At 34.7% G+C, this 20,277-nt stretch overlaps 2 protein-coding genes across 2 annotated transcripts; both read right to left on the bottom strand.

Annotated features, from left to right (window-relative positions):
- Nucleotides 1-4,724: 4,724 nt before the first annotated feature.
- Nucleotides 4,725-13,764, bottom strand: LOC114726637 (lysophospholipid acyltransferase LPEAT2). Its single transcript, XM_028913293.1, is given in 15 exon segments — nt 4,725-5,400; nt 5,497-5,544; nt 5,630-5,740; nt 5,922-5,972; nt 7,080-7,146; nt 7,865-7,935; nt 8,933-8,977; nt 9,897-9,992; nt 10,498-10,566; nt 10,723-10,786; nt 10,884-11,047; nt 11,818-11,877; nt 12,185-12,365; nt 13,161-13,371; nt 13,374-13,764. Coding segments are annotated over 15 exon segments (1,674 nt in total). The 5' UTR covers nt 13,642-13,764; the 3' UTR covers nt 4,725-5,232.
- A 3,587-nt stretch (nt 13,765-17,351) lies between these two features.
- Nucleotides 17,352-20,219, bottom strand: LOC114726638 (CRS2-associated factor 1, mitochondrial). Its single transcript, XM_028913294.1, has 5 exons — nt 19,641-20,219; nt 19,133-19,260; nt 18,634-18,859; nt 18,428-18,555; nt 17,352-17,925 (listed from the first exon to the last, which is right to left on the bottom strand). Exons 1-5 carry the CDS (start codon nt 20,206-20,208, stop codon nt 17,740-17,742), a joined length of 1,236 nt encoding a protein of 411 aa, XP_028769127.1. The 5' UTR covers nt 20,209-20,219; the 3' UTR covers nt 17,352-17,739.
- Between the last annotated feature and the right edge of the window lie 58 nt (nt 20,220-20,277).

Raw genomic sequence — 20,277 nt, 5'->3', positions numbered from 1 at the left:
TCTTGATTTAACTTTAATTTAACTCATTAACTTTTAACTCACTATCTTAATCACTTGAGATGCCGATCCGGCTTCAGTAACTTGACTATTGATCGAAGGAAGTTGTATTTTTTCGTTCTTATATGATCACGGACGAAGCGCTCTTCTGAGCCAACCGTTAAAGCTTTACAACAAAAGCAAGAGAGCTTAGATATAATAAAACCTGACTTTTCTGTCCAGAGAACCTGACTTGTCAAATACAATTAACGCATCCTCTCATCCTAATGCAGCAGTTATGTTTTTTTTTTTTTTTTATCATGCATAGATATTTTCTTATTATCGGAAGAGATTTTGGCGGGATAAAAAGAAAGATTAAAAGGTAAAAAAGTTACCAAGATTTAGAAAGAAAAATATTCGTATCCCAAGAAAAGAATGTAAATATGAAAAAAATAATACTCTTCCGGTCTTTAATATAGGACCCAATTGTTGAGTTGGTTTTGCTTCTAAATATAAGACTCATTTATTATATTATCAGTTTTCTCTAAATTACCCATATGGATACTCTCTCACCCATAATCAAGTAGAAGAGGAAGATCGGGTATTAAGAAAGATGATTATAGTATTTTAGGAAAAACGTGTCACATTTTTTATAATTAACTAACTTATCTAACTTTCTTAATCTAATTAAATTAGTTAAATAGGTCTTATATGAATTATTGGAAGGGTAAATGAATGACAAATTGTCATTAAACCTTTTTATCAGCCTAACAAGCAGATAGTGTTTAGGGGACTGGGAGCAAGGCTGAAATATGATTGGACCACATGGCCATGGGCATCATTAATCCAAGTCATTATTTTATCAATTAAGGCGTACAGTAGTAATGTGTTACTTCTTTTTCTCTTTAATATAAAAATTAGTTTAACTTTTAATTTAGTCTTAAATATAAAATTTTAATATATTTTATCTGTTATATTTATTTTTTAAAAATAATTTTTGTAATAGTTGCATATGTTAACTGTTTCATCAAATAATAGTTTTGGTTAATACATGATTAATAAGGGTATTTTAAGAAAATTAATACTTATTTATTATAAATAACTAATCAATAAATTTTGTAAAGCTACGCAAATTAATCAACTTATCTATTATACAACTTTAGGTCACTAATACAAAAACTAATTGGCTGATTTAAGTATAGTAAAGAATTAGTTAAGCTAGTTATTATAATAAATAGGTGTTGGCTTCCCTAAGATACTTTTGTTAATCAAAGGTCATTTGATTAAATATTAAACATTTAACATGTATAATTATAATAAGAATTATTTTAAGATCTTATATTTAAAATCAAATTAAAAGTTAAATTAGTTTTTATATTAAAGATAGAAGATGATATTAAGGAGGGAAAGTGGTAATTAAATTAAAGGTAAATAAATAGAACTAAGAGAGTGGCCGTGGGAAGTGGGGCCCAGACGTGGGGGTCACGTGTCAGGAAAAGGAACAGGTCATGGAGGACGCCATTTATGTCAACGTACTAAGGTTGGATTTGTTAGCCATATCTTGCAGCGGTCGGCTGACCGCCTCCCATTACTTTATTTTCAGGTGCGGGGGGGACCACAAAGCATGCCGTGCTCCATTCTTCTCTGCCTTCTCATCCAACGGTCCTAAACTCATCGTGGCATTTGTGAGGTTTCTTGCAGCTTTTCTCACTTCTCCTTTCCCCTAAAATTTCGTGCACATCTTTGAGATCTGAAATTCTGGCTCTCTTTTTTTTCTTTGAGAAAAAAAGTTTATAAACCACTTTAAAAATATTCTACTTAATTTAATAATTGCACTCCACCATGTTTTCAATTGGGAACTGGGATATCCATTGTAGCTAGAGTTGTCTGGAAAATTGTGATCCAACTTCTCCAATGCTCCCTGTGGTTGTAAATATGGGAGTTGAATAAATTGTTACTATTGAAAAAAGAGTTAAATAATTAATTTTAAAAAATTAAATAGTTCTTTTTTCACCAAAGAAAAAAATAAAATAGTTCAATTAATTATTCTAAAACAATTATTTTTGTTACTTGCGTTAAAGTTTATCTTCGTGGATGAAAATTCCTTTCATATATGCAATCACTGCACATATAGTTATTTAAAAAAAATTATAAATTTATGAAACAAAATAAATTGAAATCTTAAATCCGTAAATACTAAAGCACAAATCTTCATCTGACAAAATAAATTAAAATCTTAAATCCGTAAATACTAAAGCACAAATCTTCAATTAACTCTGACATTATCAAAATGAGAGGAAGTGATGGAATTTTATCACATACATCTTAGTCACCATCCACGTTTATCTACGCAATTTTAATGCATTAAGTTTTTTTTATTGAAAATAAATCAAATCATCTAACACTTTTTGCCTTCTATTATTCTATTCTAATTAAACAAAGTTTTATAATTAGGATTGAAGGCAATACTATTTATTAATTTTAGATCCAAATAAATCAAATAATGTACTGTCATTCATTTTGTCACTGTCCACTAAAGTGATATAGTGCCGAACAATGAATACTTCTTTTGACTATGTGCTTTTTTTTCTCCCCCTTGTTTGGATAGCGGTCAAAACGATAATATAAAGAATACAAAATCTGATAAGGCAGAAAAACAAATAGGACGATTACGAAATACATGGAAGGACAATAGGAAGAAGATGAAGGAATTTCGAAAGTGTGATATTGTAATTTGATGAAGTAAATTTTCGGTAAATCTCATGTGGAATTCCCTTCAATGCGAAATAATTCAGGTTTGTTACGACTGAGGAAAGGTTTGGGACTGGTTAACATTTTTTCTATTTCTTTGTTGTTTTCGGTAAGCTTTCTATTTGTTGTTATTTGTCGTCTGTTAGGTTGTATTTCAGGTTGTTCGATTTTTCCCTTTTAGTAGGTTGTATTGCAGTCTTCGAGTGTTTTTGTTTTTTAACTGTCTGGCGGCTTTGGCTATTGGTGATTGTATCCTATTTTTCAATATCAATAAAACTGACTTTCTTTTGGGAAAAAGATAATTCAGGTTTGAGGAAATTCAAGCCAGGCACAGTAACCACGTCACTGTATTGTGCCCCTACTAAAACATTGGCTCGAACCTTTTCTTTTCCTCATATGGCAACCCCTTTCTGGTCAAAAAGAAAATCATTGTAACCAATTATCAAAGTCTGTACATCCAAACCAATTATACACACACATATATATATATATGTGTATGTGTGTATATTCCCCAGTTCGAGTGAAAAATTACGCATATTTACAAAATGATTTTTTTTTTCCATTTTCATTCAACATCTCATTCTCATCTCCTTATCTTGTGAGCACTAACACAAAACACGACACCTCACTGCTTTATAAATCAAACTCTTTAAATATATTATTTATCAGCATGTTTAATAATTTCGCTAAATGTAAAAGCCTTGGACCGTTTTTTTCAAGGAAAACTCATTACTCAACGGTCAGGGATTTAAATCCGACGAAGCGGTCATGATATCAAAAAGAAGCGAATCAGAAAAGAGAGAGAAAAGGGGGCGAAGGGAGGACGGGGTGGGGGTGAGCGAGACCCCTACTGAGCAGGCTTCGTCGATACAAGTTGGCCGTTAAGAGCTTGTTTAAATTGGCAAAAGTAAAAAATAACTTATTTTTATTTTGATTTTTAAAAAAAGTTATATTAGGTAATATAATTTATGTTTGAATTGATTTTTATAAATAAAAAATTAGAGTTATTTACATTATCTTTTTTAAAAATAAGTTTAGTTATAAAATTAAAAAAAACAAATTTTATTAAAATAATATACTATCTCTAGTTCTTAATATAAGCCTTTGTTTGACTTTTATTTTGATCCTAAATATAAGACACCAATCACTGTTTCTAATGTTTATACATTTTTTTCAAAATAGTCCTTTTAATAATAATAGTTCTAACCAATACACTTGATTAGTAAGGATATTTTATGAAAGACAACACCTATTTATTACAAATAACTAACTTAATCTATTTCTTTAATTGCCTCAAATCAGTCAATTAGCTCTTATAATTAGGACCGGAATATTTTATTCCCTCTCTTATGCCATACTTTCTAGTTACATTTTCTCATATATTTTCTTTTATCCTTTATTTTATTTATTACATATTTAAAATTAAAAGTACTCTCCGCAGTGCATAATATAAATCAGTTTTTAGAAGAATGACTTGATTCAAAATAAAAGTCATTTGACAAATTAACTAAAATGACTTGTATTATAAACAAGAGATAATATATTTACAACCAATTTATTACTTTTAATTAATTCTAATTAATTTTTTATTATCTACAAATTAATTATTTAAATCTTATAACAAGATTCAGATAAAGTACTAAATTTCTTAAAAGCAAGACCCAATTCTTTTTTAACTCTCTACTTCTTAAAAACCAAAAGCCAAAGCACTAAATTTTTACTTTTCACTTTAAGTGACTTTTTATCCAAAAGTTAAATTGCCAAATCATAAATCCAAACACCACAAATTTTATAACCACCGCACATTGGAGGCATATAAACACTTTCACAAACACGACATTAAATTGTATAAGTCAAAATTTTGATTCTTATAATTTTATCTTGCCACTTAATCATTAAACCCCGAGAAAAAGGTCTCAAACTCCAACGGCATCATCTCAATCAGTTAAATGGAAGCATAATCTAAGAAATCAAGGAAATAAATTGAAAAAAATAGGTTTCTAAACAAAGATTTGTAGCTTTAATTCAATAGGGTTCAATGTCTGAGTACTTCCTCATCAATTTTCCATAATTTTCACAATGTTTACATCCTTGAGTGGATTTTCATTGTTAGTTACAAACATAAATACGAGTAATTTCAGATTACAATAACCTTACATGAATCATGAAAATCCTAATGCAATATGCTAGACCAGATCAGTGTGATTACAAAACCCAGAGAAAACAAAAATTCAGTTAACCTGACCCACCAAAGAAAAACATAGGAACCAAATATTTGGGACGTCTTAGTAGTTCATCTATTCACCAGGGCAAGGGTAATAAAAAGGAAAAAAAAGGAAGCCCTTGAACCCCACATTTTTTTCAGGCCTTAAAAAAGAAACCCGTGTTTTAGACAATACCAGAAACTTCCTACCCTAATCACTTTTGAATACACGGAAAGAAAAAAAGCCTCGAGTATTTAATTTGGGTGCCCTTAGTACCACCTAACGATATACCTGTTGCCCATCATATTATCTCCTCTTGTTCGTCAGTACAGCTTAACAAGTTTTTAAGAAGGAGGTGCGGTATAAAAAGAGCTATCAGCAGCGGATTCATTTTGAGGCACGAAAGAAAATCCTCCTTGCTTACTTTACCATCATTGTCAATATCGAATACGACAAACAGATCATGAACCTGCACACACCCAGTTATCATAAATCAAATCACATAAATAAAAAGACGAATCTGAGTTACCTCATCCTGACGATAAAGGTAACACAAGTGAGTTACCTCATCCTCCTCCAAGTCGGGAATAGCAGGTCGGATGATATCTAATAACTGATTTAGACAAAAAGGAGAACAAGTCAGGATTAGTTCAACATTCACTTCCAAGCAAACTAAATAACAGGAAGAAGTAGAATACTTGTCGCTCGACTATATATTTGTTTATGCCACCCCCACATTCAGCAAAAGCTGATTGACATGTTTGATGAAATAATGGCTGCTTCATGACTTGGGCAGATTTAAACAAGAACTGGCAGAAAATCATAAACAAATGACTGTCACTAAGAGCTGAATATTACAAGCAACAATTTCAAATCAAACCCAAATTTGCAGATAGAAGCTTTCTGCCCACAAATCAGTGCAAATGTCAGCCAGTGTCATACCCCCTCTGTAATCTTCTAACCAGCACAATAGGGTAGATCAGAGGTTACCTGTTTAAATGTAACTGCTCCCTTCTTCTCTACATCAATGAATGAAAAAATCTGCAATCCAATATGATCATCTTCAGAAAAGAAAAGCAGGAAAAATAATTACTAAATCATGTAAAGAGAGGAGTTTAAAGCAGCAGAGAAAAGAAGAAACTTGGCATTCCAAGCTAGAAGGTACGAATTGACTAGCATATAAAGGGGAGAGGAAAGAAAGAGAAAAGTTAACATAAGATATGTGCCTATCCTTTCTTTTATGTATGCCACAGCAGCTTTCTAATGCTTCTTCTATCATAAACTTTGCAGCAACCTTGTTGAGAAACACGATTAAAGTGGACCTCTCAAAAGATAAGAAGTTCATCTGTTCCGCGATCTTAAAGTTTAATGTAGTTTAGAATACTAAGGTTTGAGTTTATCTATTCCATGATCAAGGATATCCAAAAATAGTTTTCTATGATCTTAGGGAAACATGCTCGGAAATGTCGTGAAATATTTGTGAGAATACTGAGGTTTGAGTAGACACAATTTTAGTTTCTATCTTCAGAGTGTCCAAAAGAAAAAGAGAGGACATGCCACAAGTAAAAGTCCCACGAGTGCAAAACTTTATCCACCTAACTTCTTATCTTGAATTTTGTGAAGCCCATGGGACTCGTGGATTTGAAAGATATTGGTCAAAACTTAAGCAATGTGACAGATAGTTCAACGGAGCAAAGAATAGATGATGGGGATAAAATCGAGGAAAAGAAAAGATGTGCCTCTTGCATCAGAAAAAGGTAGAACGGGTTGAGGGACTAAAAGCAAAATATGCTTAGGATGGATTTCTACTTTGGGGTTCAAAGGGAGATTGCACTTAATCAAGAGGATTAGCTTTTTAAAAATGATTTTACAGAATTCAAGATAAATAGAGAGGAGTTTTTGTCTTGGTTTGTGTGAAAGCACTTTAAAAAATGCTTTTCAAGGTAACCAAACACCCCTCCCCCCACGTAATAGCTTCAACAACATAACAGCAAAATACCTAATCATTTAAAGCAATGAGCTATTATTTTGCTGGTTTAAACCATTCTATTTACTACTTTCCCTGGCCTAGCAAAACATACAAAGAAGCTATAATGAATCCAAACAATTAGTATTGTTGAGAAAGAAAGCAGCCATTTGTTAACTAACCTCATCCGCTAGAAGGCAAGCTTTAAGTCCTAAAACCCTCAAGAAGTCATGATATTGAACATGACCACTGCAAGTAGAATAAAATCTTTACATTAAATCCACACAACAGTTTCACCTACATATGACTTCACGTAGGTCACTGATAAGTACATCAGGCGTGAGAGACCGCAAAGGAATATATGATAGGTATGCCAGTGATCATATGTGGTGTGCGCATAATGCGTAAAAGAAGTGCCCTAGTGTAGCACAGAAATTATATATAATCATATATACTGTATTATTACCAACAACGCCTATAAAGGATTCTTTCAGGTCAGTATAAAAATTCCATTGATGCTGTAGTTAAAGCAAAGATCCTCAATCCTGCTGCCCTTGTCCTACTTCGTTAAGAAAAATATATATTCTGAAGGAAATGATTAAATACACGAACTAGTGAGGCTTCAAACTTCAGGTCAAGGGACAGAAGTATTAACGCATTGGTCACCCAAGAGAAATCTTCCATAGAGTTATGAAATACTTCAAACATCCCCCCCCCCCACCCAAAAAAAAAAAAAAAAAAACTTATGAACGCAGTCAACTGAGAAAAAGAAACACCAACTGCTGCCAATAAACAATGATTTACTGCAGAATTTATTTTTCCCCCAAAGAAGAAAATATCCAGCGTCTATAATGACTAATAGTCAATTACTTACCATCAAAATACAGAATCAATTGATAACATATATTGTTTCCCTTGTACAAGAGAGGTTTTCCATGTTGATTGCAAATATGCAATCCAATAGTACCTGGGATCAGGATTCATGGAAAGGAATTTATCCAGGAATTCGACAGCTTCCAGGCTGCTTACACGGATGAACTGAAAAGAGACACAACTTTACTTTATCCTTCAATCACATGCGACAATCAATAGTATGTAATTTAAAAAATACAGACCAGATTATCTTAAATCCAACTGGAATATGGGAAACAACCAAAGTTTGAGAATGTTGAATTACAAAGATATGGGAGGCTGATGATCAGAGAGACACAAGTGTTAGACAGGCCCATATTATTTGCGGGAAAAATGAACAAGAATTTGATCTGTTGCATACTTTTAGTACTACATATTGGAAGAGTAATCAAAATTATAAAAGACCACTTCAACTCAGAAGATTAAACCATTAAGTAAAGGTTCATTAATAAAATCATAATCTCCAACATACCCTTTAGGCCTTTACTATGAAAGCCCTATGAGTTCAGGTTTGAATAACGCACTGCAGCCCTTGAGCTGAGACTTAATTTTGATCAAGAGAGCGATGGCAAAGATCGGATTTCTAATCAGCAACCACTTGGTCATGGAGACTTTGATACTAGTTGTTTAATAATGAAATAATCTATAACAGGAATTTTACTTTTTCTTGGTAAAAAGTAAATTATTGATGAGAAGAGAGAGAATGAAAAAACATGAACAAAGAGGACCAGAAAACAATTTAACACAACAAACCAGAAATGGAAAACGAATAATGACAGAAAAAGGGAAAAAAACAAAAGTGAGAGCAATGCTATTTGCAAATTCATCAAGCAACTACAAAGGGTTGCTCCTGGGAACAACTAAATTCATGGTGCCCTTCAATTTGTAGGACCACGAGGGCCAAATGTCAATTGCAAGTGTTGCATAAACTGAGCAATACTGTTGTACGTGCAAATTAGAAAGGGAAAACAGAAAGGAAGGTTTTTGCTTAGACGCCTGCAAATCTATGTGAACTGACTGAAAGAAAAAATAATTTACCAGGAACTTGACCATATCATCGAAGAACAGAAGATATATATTTTTACATAACATAATCATAGTGCATAAATTTTTAAGGACTCACTGATTCCGTTCTAGCCAATTCAACCATATAAAATGCAGGGTTCTCCTGAAAAATCAAATAAGGTGAAATATTAGCAGAAAAGACAGGATTGCAAAGTTGCACAGTAACAGGTGTAGCATCTCACTTGCTGAAAAGAAAACACATGCTATGACACACTAAGGATGCATAAAAATTTTCTGCAGAAAGGCAGAACTGATGAGAAAATATTTAACACCATCCTACATCCTAAGATGACCATATTTTGTGGTAACTTTTGATCATTGCAACCCTAGTCAAGAGCATTGGGCAAGTGAATAATAAGTTAAAATCTTTGCCCATGATATGCATTGAGGATGTAGAAGTGGATTTCATGTTTCAAAGAGTACGATGTAATTACAATAGTTGTCTTGGGATTTTGATATTAGCTTTGGAATATCAACAAGAGGTTTTAGAGGTAATGGCTCAACTTTCAGGTTTCAAAAATGGACATGTTACTTGAATTGATAAAGGAGAGAAAACTCAAAAATGGCACATTTGTTATAATGTCTACTGTTCCACCTTGGTGGTTTGTCAATGATTCGTGTAGAACTTCCTATGTGTTATACTTTCAACTTTGTAGAAGGTGCACAGATAGAACTTTTGTAAAATTTCTTAGGCTGAAGAAACAATATGTAGATTTTACATTTGAGTTTATGGATACAACAACAATAAAAAGTCTTATTCCACTAGGTGGGATTGGTTACATGTATAGCAGCACAATGCCATTGTGCTCTAACAACAAAATCTTTGGATAGAGATAAAAAAAATAATTAGATAATTGCTAATGACAAAAAATGCACCAAATGATAAGATCAATGCAGATTGACATAATGCACTATCAAGGAGAATAAATAGTCATCTAAAAGATGCAGAACAAAACAAATTTTTAGATCTCAAAAGCAACTAGGATGAACATAAATTGCTAAAAAAGTATCAAGAAATGCACCTGTTTTGCTTCCTTTGCTTTCATATAAAGCATCAGGTCTCCAAACGAATGTCCTGTTTGCACAGTATTTAATGAAGTTGCCATAACACGACTGGTCTGCATTTGTCCATGTTTATTAGTAATCGATTACCCACACAAGGTATGAAAGATGAAGAAATAGCATGGGAAATAACCGAAATTCAAACATCAAAGTCAACATTCTCTATTTTTAACAATAGGGCCTGGAGACTTCTTGGTTCATCATGTTATTGCTTTAAGTTTACATCCAAACTCAGAAGAGAGAACATAATTTTTTTAAGAAAATGTAAAATTAATAAATTTATAATTTCTGCACCATAAGAGGCATGATGCAATGGATACCAGCAAATAAAACTCATTCGTATACAGAAAATGCTTGAATTTAGAGATCAATTGTTTTTCAAAACCAAGTTTTCTCCCTCAACTCAATTCCAATTATAAAATAATAACTAATCATATTAAAAAGCTTACAGCATAGAGGTTCTCACCTTGTCATGGTTTTCTAAATTATGCAGCCAAAGAATAAGTTTTGAAATAAAAAAGGGGAAAACAAGAATTGAATGGTGCAGGAGTATAAACTCACCCTCTCAGCAAATTGTGAAGCAGTTTCCTTTTTATCACCTAAAGTTGAAACGACAGGAAGGTACTCTACCTGTGTCATTTAAGTGAATGCTTTAAGTTACTTCGAGAACAGCTTACCCAACTAGGCAGCACACAACACCCTCGCAGGCCCAATTAAAAAACAGAGAGAGACAGGAAAAAGAAAAGAAAACCACCTCCAAAGAAACCAATCCAAAGGGGAGTATACCTCAAAAAAATTATGGAACTGAGTGAACATCCTGAACATGAGCCTTGCTAAAGAAACATTACCCCTATGAAAAATTGCATGCCAAAAAAAAAAAGTGATCAGACACCCGTTGAAACTACAAGATTACAAGAATGATAGTACAATCAAAAAATATATCCTACCACGACTGGTCAAAGTGTACATGAGGATAACGAACTATAACAGGCTGAATTGGGTAACCAGGAATAAATGCACCAAGTTGAAAGGAAATAAGATTTCTGCCATTAGTTGTAGTTCCCTCTGGAAACAAAAGTACTCGAGGAAATCTATCGCTAGAAACCCTTCTCTGTTATTCACATCCTTAAAAGCAGATTTCTGTATCAGACAGCTAATAATATGATAACTTGTATGAAGCAAAATCATACTAAAACATGGTAATCAAATGGTATGATAACTTATAGTTTCCAATGAGCCACAAAGATGGGATATAAGTCCATAGCAGTGTTGTACTGTTGTTAAATGTTGTCTGTGCCTTTAATGAAAAAACAAAGACATCAACTGAAATTATTTCAAAAAACTAGTTACTTACAAATTTATGATAATGAGCTTATCAGCTTATATTTAAGTACTTCACGATGGTAACAGATTTATTATACCTTTACACACACCATTCGGATATCCATATGCCATATTTTATATTTCAAGCTACATCTTAGTTGCTACTAAATCTTAAGATTCAAAAGGTTTTTACAATTCAGATTCAGAAATAAGTTTTAAATTTTGTGATATGCGCAATAACAATTTGATAACTATGACCCAAACTAATCTATCACATGGTCTTCACAAGTTCTAAGGATTTTTTCATCTTTCTGTTGAGTTACAAACTTAAAATATCAGAAACTTTTGAAGTTGAACCGTATGCATCATCCTTAATGAAATACTTTAAGGCGGTACACTCAATCCTTTAAATTGCAAAATCAGTATTATTATCTTGCATCAACTGATATCGAGCCTTTGAAAACACAACAGTGACAATAATAAAAGTACATAGGAATTTCTTCTGTTTGGAAAGATTACTGATCAAATGAGGACAAAGAAATAATAGAAAACTCCTACCTTTATTTCTTGGACAGCCTGCTTCCTTGATGACGGTGAGAACCTGTTGACATATACCACCTAAAAACAAGAAAGGGAGAGGAAATATCAAATTAGCTAGAATTGTACTTTTGTCATCGAACCAGTGGAAGGTTGGTTTTAAGGTTTCATAGTTCCGCCATGCTCATAATGGGTCTCTCTCTCTCTCTAGTCTGCATACACATACAGTTTTTTTCTAGATTGATTTTACAGGACAAACCATGTGATAGAGAGGACCCATTCCCTGTTTGAGCAGCCAATTCTCAAAAGACTAGAAAATGAAAACCACTGCATGTTATCTAATATATGAAATTGAGCACGCAAAATGTAGATAGGAAATCAAAATTACCTGCATTGCTCTGATAATGGTGCCAACAAAAGGTAAGGAGTCATGGGACTCGGACGCCACAATGGTAGGGAATAATTCATAGAAGAAAAAGATGGGCTCAACGTAAGATACATGATTAGATACAATTATCGGAGCAGTTTCCCTTGGTGCAGGTCTTCCCTTCCGTCTTATCCAGTGATAACTGCCATGGATAGAAGAATGCAACGTGAGAGAAGCCTTTAGCTCCAGAAGAACCTAATTAAGCTAAACACCACACACATTCGTATATATAGCAAGTTGTAGTCATTGGGCGGTCAATTAAAATTCCATACATTCTACGCTTCCTCAGTTTATTTACGGAGTATCTATTTCAAAACGAAAAGTGAATCGGCAGCCAGGAAATGCAGGAGGCCATTGTATGATGCATATGAAACTTTTATAATTAGTTGAATGACAGTGAAATTGAGGAGGCTATTATATCTCATATTTAAAAATGAGGCTCCATCAGGAATTTATTCATGACAGTATGAGGTCGTTCTTTTCTGTAATCTTAGTTCCCGGATGACAAATAAACTCAAAATTGAAAAATACTCTAGATTTTAAAACCAAACATTCCATTCCGTGATTGAAAGTTACATGCTTCATTTACGCAAGCCATAAGTCATGTCCTTAGGCTTTTCTTTCATTCACCCAATAGCTTCTCTTCTTCCTTTTTCAAGTAACATTTAGATCTGCCTGCCATTCGTTATTGTTTTTGCGTCGTTCGACCCAAGCTCGAAAAATTAAAGAAGTATATTTGCTGCTTCTACCATGATATTATAGCTTCGTATTTACAACGTAAGAATAGCCATTACACGTTATGTGCCATTACCTAATGTAAGGAATAGACTAAATTACCAAACTGCACCCACCCTATGGCCCAACTTTATATACCCCTCCAAGTCCTCGCTAGCTAATTTAGCGTGAGAAAAACATTTATTGACAAAATCCAACATACCCAAAAGAAAAAAGTATGCAGCGGCCGCACATTCTGGTGATCCACATAAGCCTGCATCTCCATCTCGGCATCGGATTCTGCTTATCCTTCCATCCCTCAAGGGCCAATTTCGTGGCGGCATACCCGACCGACAAAGCCAGCCCAAAGAGAACAAGACGGACCAAGGCAATCGGCAAACAAATGATAAGTTTCAACCACTCGTAGACCCCTCAATGTACGGCGTGTTGTTGCGGAACGGATCCACCGTGGTGGGCTGAGACACGTACAAGTCCTCGCACCCGAGAGATCGAAAGGGGTTGCAAGAACCCACTAGGGTTCCGCCGTTCGAGCGATGGTCGTGATGATGCTGGAAATTGCTGTTGTCACTTCCACTGTGGGATTGAGTCGATGAACGTTCAGAGTCATCATCGCGCACCGTAAGGACCACCTGATCGGAGGGCTGGGAAGAAAGGAGAGGGGAGGTGATGCCATGGTCCGCCATTGTCAGTTTCGATGGGAAGTGAAGGAAGAGAAGAAGATGGAGAAGCAGCAGGCAGCTGCTAGACAAAGGGGAAAACCGAGGAAGGGAAAGGTAGGTGGAAAATGGAAATCGAATATTACCGCGGAATAGGATCATGTCGACAACACATGGATATATATATCGTACGCTTAGGTTCCCGGAAAAACTGAAAAAAAAAAATCAACAAATTACGAACGACGTTGAAGGGGAAGGGGACTTAGATTTTGTATGGAAAAAAGTATGGAAAAAATTTATTATTTTGCATATTATGTCATTTATAGCAATTATAGACGGTAAAATTTAGTTGATGTTATCGTTAATTTTAGAATTTCAAAAATTTCAATAAAACATCCTTATTAATTAAAATATACATATTTTAATTAAATAAAGATTATTCTAGCCAAAAAGTTTTTAAACTTTAACTAAACGGACGTAATTCCTTTTAGTATTTTTCCAAAACATATGATTATAATATTATACCCCCACGCTACATGTATTTTTTTCCCAAAGAACTTCATTTATGACAGCGTATGATCCCAGCATGCGGCACGTGGATTATATTATTAAATAAACTCGTAAAGGTGCCAGCCACGTGCTCCTGACGGGGCCTGCTCATTGTTTTTGTTTGACGCTCCCTTGTTTCCGCCTTGATTTTTCTTCTTGGATTTAATTTTTTCCTGAAAAGAATTGTTGCTTTTTTTTTTTGGACCAGCAGAATTGTTGCTTAATGGAGGAAGACCCTTGAATTGGTTTGGTCAAAGATCTTACAAAACTGTTGACCCTTCAGTGTTTTGATTTGATGCAAGAGCATGGTTGGATGTTTGATGTACATTGCTTACCATACCAACAATGGAGATTGTTATTAGTATTCAAGTAGATAATTATTACGATTTCTATAAAATTATTATTAGTATATATAGAATGACAATATGAATTATATATAAGACTTATTTTACATGTTTATTATTTTTTTCTTTTCAAATTAACCTTATTGATTTTTTGATAATAATGATCGAGGGAGAGAGGAAGTTAAAAAAAATATTTAAAATATTTTAGAAAAATATATCACATATATTAATTTAGTTAATATTTTTAATTTATTTAAATTAATTAATTAGATTATATAGTAAGTAACAGAAGAATTCGAATTTCCCACCCATTCACTGCTTGAGTGAAATAATGTTGCGGGGTAAAGTCCGCAATGCAGGTCTGGTTTCATTGGACTACCCGTTTAAGATATTTTTTTGGCTTTGAAAAAAGCAGCTGAGACCTACAAATTAGGAGATTTTAGTACAAAGGGGTTTTCGGGACCGGCCAATTTGTATAAGATGTAAAGATTTTTGTAAGCCAGAGAAAAAAGGGTTCAGGCTACTGTTTTAAACCCATTTTGTTTTTCCTTCAAATTTTTACAAGGCATAATTTTAAAGGGTTGAATACTCCCATTTTATTTTTGAATGATGAAGATGATGAATTAAAAAATATTTAATTAAAAATTTGTACTTTAAGATAATTTCTATTTGTCATTTAATATTTATATTTGTACTACTATTTAGTTCGGCATTTAATTTGCTCTTTTAAACATTCATTTTTTGTCCTTTGGGATTTACACATGTAGTTATCTCATTCGGGTTTTTTTGGCCTGAAAAAAAATATTCGGGTTTTAAAGCTTGACCTTAAAACTGATGAATTAAAATGGGGTTTGAGAAAATGTCGGACTTTAAAGCAAAAGACGTTAATGGAAGCAAAAAGAATTTACAAGTCATTAAGAAAACTAAAACTAATTAAATAGCGTGTGCGCGTATTCATGAATTATGACAGCGAGGTCACATGGCACCAACATTAAATCCGGCCCATTAAAATTAAAAATATCAGCTAGAATGTGTGACGAAAAAAAGAATCTGAAGGACTGAAAAACTAACAGCATGCTCAGAATCCCCCCCGGGGGGGAGGTGTTCATCAACCCGACTCTCCAGGATTCATGATTACAGATTGGATTTGGGCCAAAAAAAAAAAACCGGTTAGATGACTCTATCCGTCTGTTTTGTGACAAGCATTTAAAAGCATTTATAAGCAACGGGAGTTGATCCAAGCGGTAAGCGGCTGGGTACTGTTTAAGTAAGGTCTTGAGTTTGAGTCTCAGTGTATACAGAAATCTCGGTTGGGAGATTCACCCACCACAATCAGGTGCACGACGTGGGTCGGATCCAGATGTAGTTGGAGTAAAGCTCCGGTAAACTGGATGGGCAACTAATAAAAAAAGCATTTATACGCATATTTTATAAAAATTAAGATAAAACCCATCTCATGTGTTTATACCTTGAGAGTTTATGACAGCGAGGTCGCAATTGGCGGAAAAAAAAAAAAAAAAGATGACAGCAAGGTCACATGGCACCACCACCACTAAATCCGGCTCATTAAATTAAAAATATCAGCGAGAATGTGTGAGGGGAAAAAAAATTAAAGGACTGAAAACTGACACCATGCTCAGAATCGGGGGGGAGAAAAGGTGTCCAACTGTCCATTGCCCCGACTCTACAGGATTCATGTTTACACATTGGATTTTGGCCAAAAAAAAAAAAAAACCCCGTTGGATAACTCCATCGGTCTGTTTTGGTGTCTTGGAAAAACATTTAAAAACATTTATAAATACATTTTATAAAAAATTAAGATAAAACTTATCTTTTATATACTTATCTCATATTTTATAAATTATAATTAAAAAAAGATTACCTATTGGATAACTCTATCGGTCTGTTTTAGAACGACATTTAAAAGCACTTATAAGTATATTTTACGAAACTTAAGATAAAAATCCTCTTATATATTTATCTCATATCTAGCAAATTATGATTGAAAAACTATTTATAAATTATTTTACATGGACCCTGAAGAAAAGTTGTACGCGCTGATAATAGTTGTACCTGTTCCAATTTTAATTTTTTTTTACCCAACAAAATTTTCAAACAGATGCTATTTACTGATTTGCCCTTTATTTTACCTTCACAATGAATACATTACATATATGAAACTTTTTAAATTTGTTAAAAAATTTTATCCAAAAACATTTGGTAAAATATCGTTTTCATTCAGATTATGAAACAAAATGCGGAATCTCAGATTTGTCTAAATCCCAACCCACAGAGACAATATTTGTTTTAAAATTTAAAGAGACAACGGACTTTGTTTTTCCAGCCACATCGCTGCAATATTCCACAGATGCCAGTGCAAAAGAATAAAGCAGGACAAATCTAAATACGAACATTTTGGGGAATGTATTTTGAATTTTAATTCTAATATTTTTACTCTAAGAAAATATGACATAAAATGAAATTGCTTTTTCAAACACAATTTTTTAAAGAAAATAATACTTCAGGATAAAAAAATTTAAAAATATAAAATTCGAGGAATCGACGGGACAGGAGTGATAAATGGGGTCCGAGGCGCATCTAATGCCGACACGTCTAATAAGGTGAGAGCACTGCAACCACATTTTTAGTTCTTCCGCTCTTAACAAGGTATACACCCTTAGCGTTGGCCCCAAAAAAGTACCCTTCGCCTTTTATTTCTTTTGGATAAAAGCATACCGTTCGCATTTTAAGCTCCCTTTCTTCTTGATAATAATATCTGCTTTTAAGTCACACAGAAGTGAGAATAACGGTATAAGCCAGACCAATCAACACTTAGGATGCAAATTCCAGCAGGACCACAAATACACATGATAACAATGTCAGCTCTTTCCCACAGCGTAGCTTTCTACATCATGCGACTACGCATATAGGAGGAGCATATTCCAGAGCTTCTGTTACAATGAACCGCATGTCAGCTTCTAGCTAATTTACTATTTTATCCCTATCTTCCAAAATGCAGTTCAACCACCAGCAGTACCATAGGGATCAGGCGCAGAAGCAAAAGTTTGGACAAATAGGATCATCAACGCAGGTTCCTTGAAAGGTCCCCCTTTCTCTGACTATTTTCACCGATAATACTTTAATCCAACCTTAAAGGAACTTCTCACTCACGGCTACTATTTGCATCATCAAAAACGGGATTTCATCACCAATGCAAACAGCAGTACTAATATCATAAGGTGCTTCTATCATCAAACTTGTCACATGCCTCTTCTCCGGAGGTTAAGTTATCATCAGAATCATCAAACAATTCTCGATGTGTAAATGAGTATCCATCCTCGGGGGGGTTGAAATCGGCTCCCCTCCAAACCACAATCTGTTCTTTGTCAAATGTCACCAGAATACAAGGCACCAGGTCCTGCATTTATAAAATAAGATACTTAAAAACGAACAACTTAACTTAAGGTCTAGAGCTCAGGGGAGCGAACTTGAAAGCCAGAAATTAAATCTTCTAGGCAAACAGTATTGAAAGGCAGATAAAAGAAGCTGTTATTGTAATTAAAAGTCCACCATGATGGAGCATAGAAATAAAATGCAGGACAAATGGTTTCAATCAATTAACTGTTGGGCTGCCCAAGGCTGAATATAGTTTGCTTATTGGTACGGTTTCTTAGTTAAAGTGATGACATATTTGCTTGAAAATTTTCAAGACAGACCGTTTTCTCAGTTGTTTAATCCAATTTTTACATGGAGGCCACCACATCATCCATTAAGGTGGCAAAGTCATTTTTGACATGCTGCTATTTGGTGCTCTATGCAATAGACAGACTGACCCAAGATAAAACATAACAAAAAGAAAACACATATAGCTCCTCCGAAGAGCAACCTAAAATAGAAGTGTAGAAGTAACATGTCTTTACCCGAAGCTTGCAGCTAATTTTCTTGTAATCACTCTTCTCAAGACCTTGGCAGTCAATCCGAACCAATTCACATGAGAGAAAAGCATCTCTCACCATGGGCACCAAACTACCGTAATAACCATTTTTGGCTACAGTAAACTTCATAATCAGCAAACTGTGCAAGTACAAATCAGCGACTGCTACTATAAAATACAACTAGAACATACCAAGCTTTGTTAAAGCGGGGACGGCCAATCCTTTCTTCCTCATTTCCTTTGTTTCCTCAATACTTAAGCCTTCAATTGTTGTCTTAATGAGTCTTGGATATATGGGTTCATGGGGTCTCCACAACATGAGAGGTATTACAGGCCTCCTTCTGGGATTATAATTCCTGCCTCTATACAATACAAGGGTACCTCCATGTCTATGAATAATCTTTCCAAATGTTTTATCCTGCAAAAAGAAAATTGAAATTTGCTTCAGTGCTTGCATAAGCGGTTGAATTTGAAGATAAGAATTTACAACAGCATCCGACATACAATTCTACTGCCAAAATAAAAGCCCAAGGAATATAATTATCCCCTAGAAACAACAAAGCATCATAGAAACTTCAAGCGGAACAAAATAAGATCCATTCGATCCCAAAGACAACCTTGATCAAAATTAAAAATCACAAAGCCAACATTGTTAGGAGAAAAATGCAAATTTCTTTAAAGAGATATATACCTCCAGCTGGGTGCAAACATTTTTCATGTCCACAGTAGGCACACCCATACATTTAATCCTAACTGCTTCTGCATGCTTCCAGTGATTATGAATATCATTCAGCATATTGTGAGTTAAACCATCCCTCCCTGCAACTCAAAAAGAAACACAAGCACACGTAGGGGTTCAATAATTGACAGCGGAAGAGATGAGGAGGACAAAACACAGTCCAAAATGTTGTTTAATTTTTTTAGCTTTTGTCTAGCGTAAAATTGTAGAGGCATGAAAAATGTGCACCTAAACAGAAAAATTCCGCCCCCAAACCCCCCTTCCCCCCAATTTTAAGAAGCAAAAATAAACCTTCATACCCGACCTAATTCAAATTTATGACCTATTGCTCAGCAACGTGAAGAACTCCAGCCTTGTTGCCAAACATACACTATAGTCCACAAATCAGCGTTTACATTACCTTCAAAAACTATAACAAAACCAAACAGGCCAAAAAGGAAAAACCAAAACCAGCACTTACCCAAGTTTATTTGCCTCTTAGTTTTACTCCTTTCGCACTTCGAAACCAGCACCTTCCTCTCAGCCGAAGTAAGTGGCTTACCTTGAATTAACTCTCTCTTCTTCATCCTCTGTTCCGTCATGTTCGGATCCTCCTGCCCCTCTAAACTCTTCACCTTTGGGTCCACCGCCGGAGCACAAACCCCAGTCCATGGCCGTTCAAGCCTGCCCGGTCCAAACGGCGAGTACTTGGGCTCTCTAAGCCCAATCGGCCTCACTGAGGGGCTACTTTCCGTGTAGCTATATCGAAAATCAAAGGGCAAATCGGAATGTACTGGCTTTCGCCCTGTTCGATCAAGCGATGAAGGGGGACGGTATTGGGGTTTTAGCTTTTTCTTCGGTTTGACGATTGTATCGGTGGGATTTTGGGATGTGGGGGAAAGTGATGCGGGGGGTTCGAAAGAGTAGCAATCGTGGAGTTTGGAAGAGGCATCGGAAGCGGTGGCCGAGGAGAGACGGCGCGTGAGGAGCGTGAGTGCGAGTGACACAGTAGATGAATTTTGGCGGGAGAGAGGAGTTACGCGGGACATTAGGGTTTAAGTTGTCAGCATAGGATGATTGCTCGGTGGCGAAGAGTGGGGCTGTAGCCTAGCCCTGCA

The sequence above is a fragment of the Neltuma alba genome, unplaced genomic scaffold (assembly GCF_004799145.2).
Source record: "Neltuma alba isolate B1F8T4 unplaced genomic scaffold, ASM479914v2 tig00012396_pilon, whole genome shotgun sequence".
Lineage (NCBI taxonomy): Eukaryota > Viridiplantae > Streptophyta > Magnoliopsida > Fabales > Fabaceae > Neltuma > Neltuma alba.
This window is presented reverse-complemented; position numbering and strand designations above follow the sequence as displayed.

What these genes read in the sequence shown, in the direction of transcription:
- LOC114726638 (XM_028913294.1), bottom strand. Translation starts at nt 20,208, where the DNA reads ATGTCCCGCGTAACTCCTCTCTCCCGCCAAAATTCATCTACTGTGTCA. An exon ending in CCCCGCTTTAACAAAGCTTG is followed by an intron (nt 18,556 to 18,633) that starts GTATGTTCTAGT and finishes AGTTTACTGTAG; the next exon opens with CCAAAAATGGTTATTACGGT. An exon ending in AAATTAGCTGCAAGCTTCGG is followed by an intron (nt 17,926 to 18,427) that starts GTAAAGACATGT and finishes TTATAAATGCAG; the next exon opens with GACCTGGTGCCTTGTATTCT.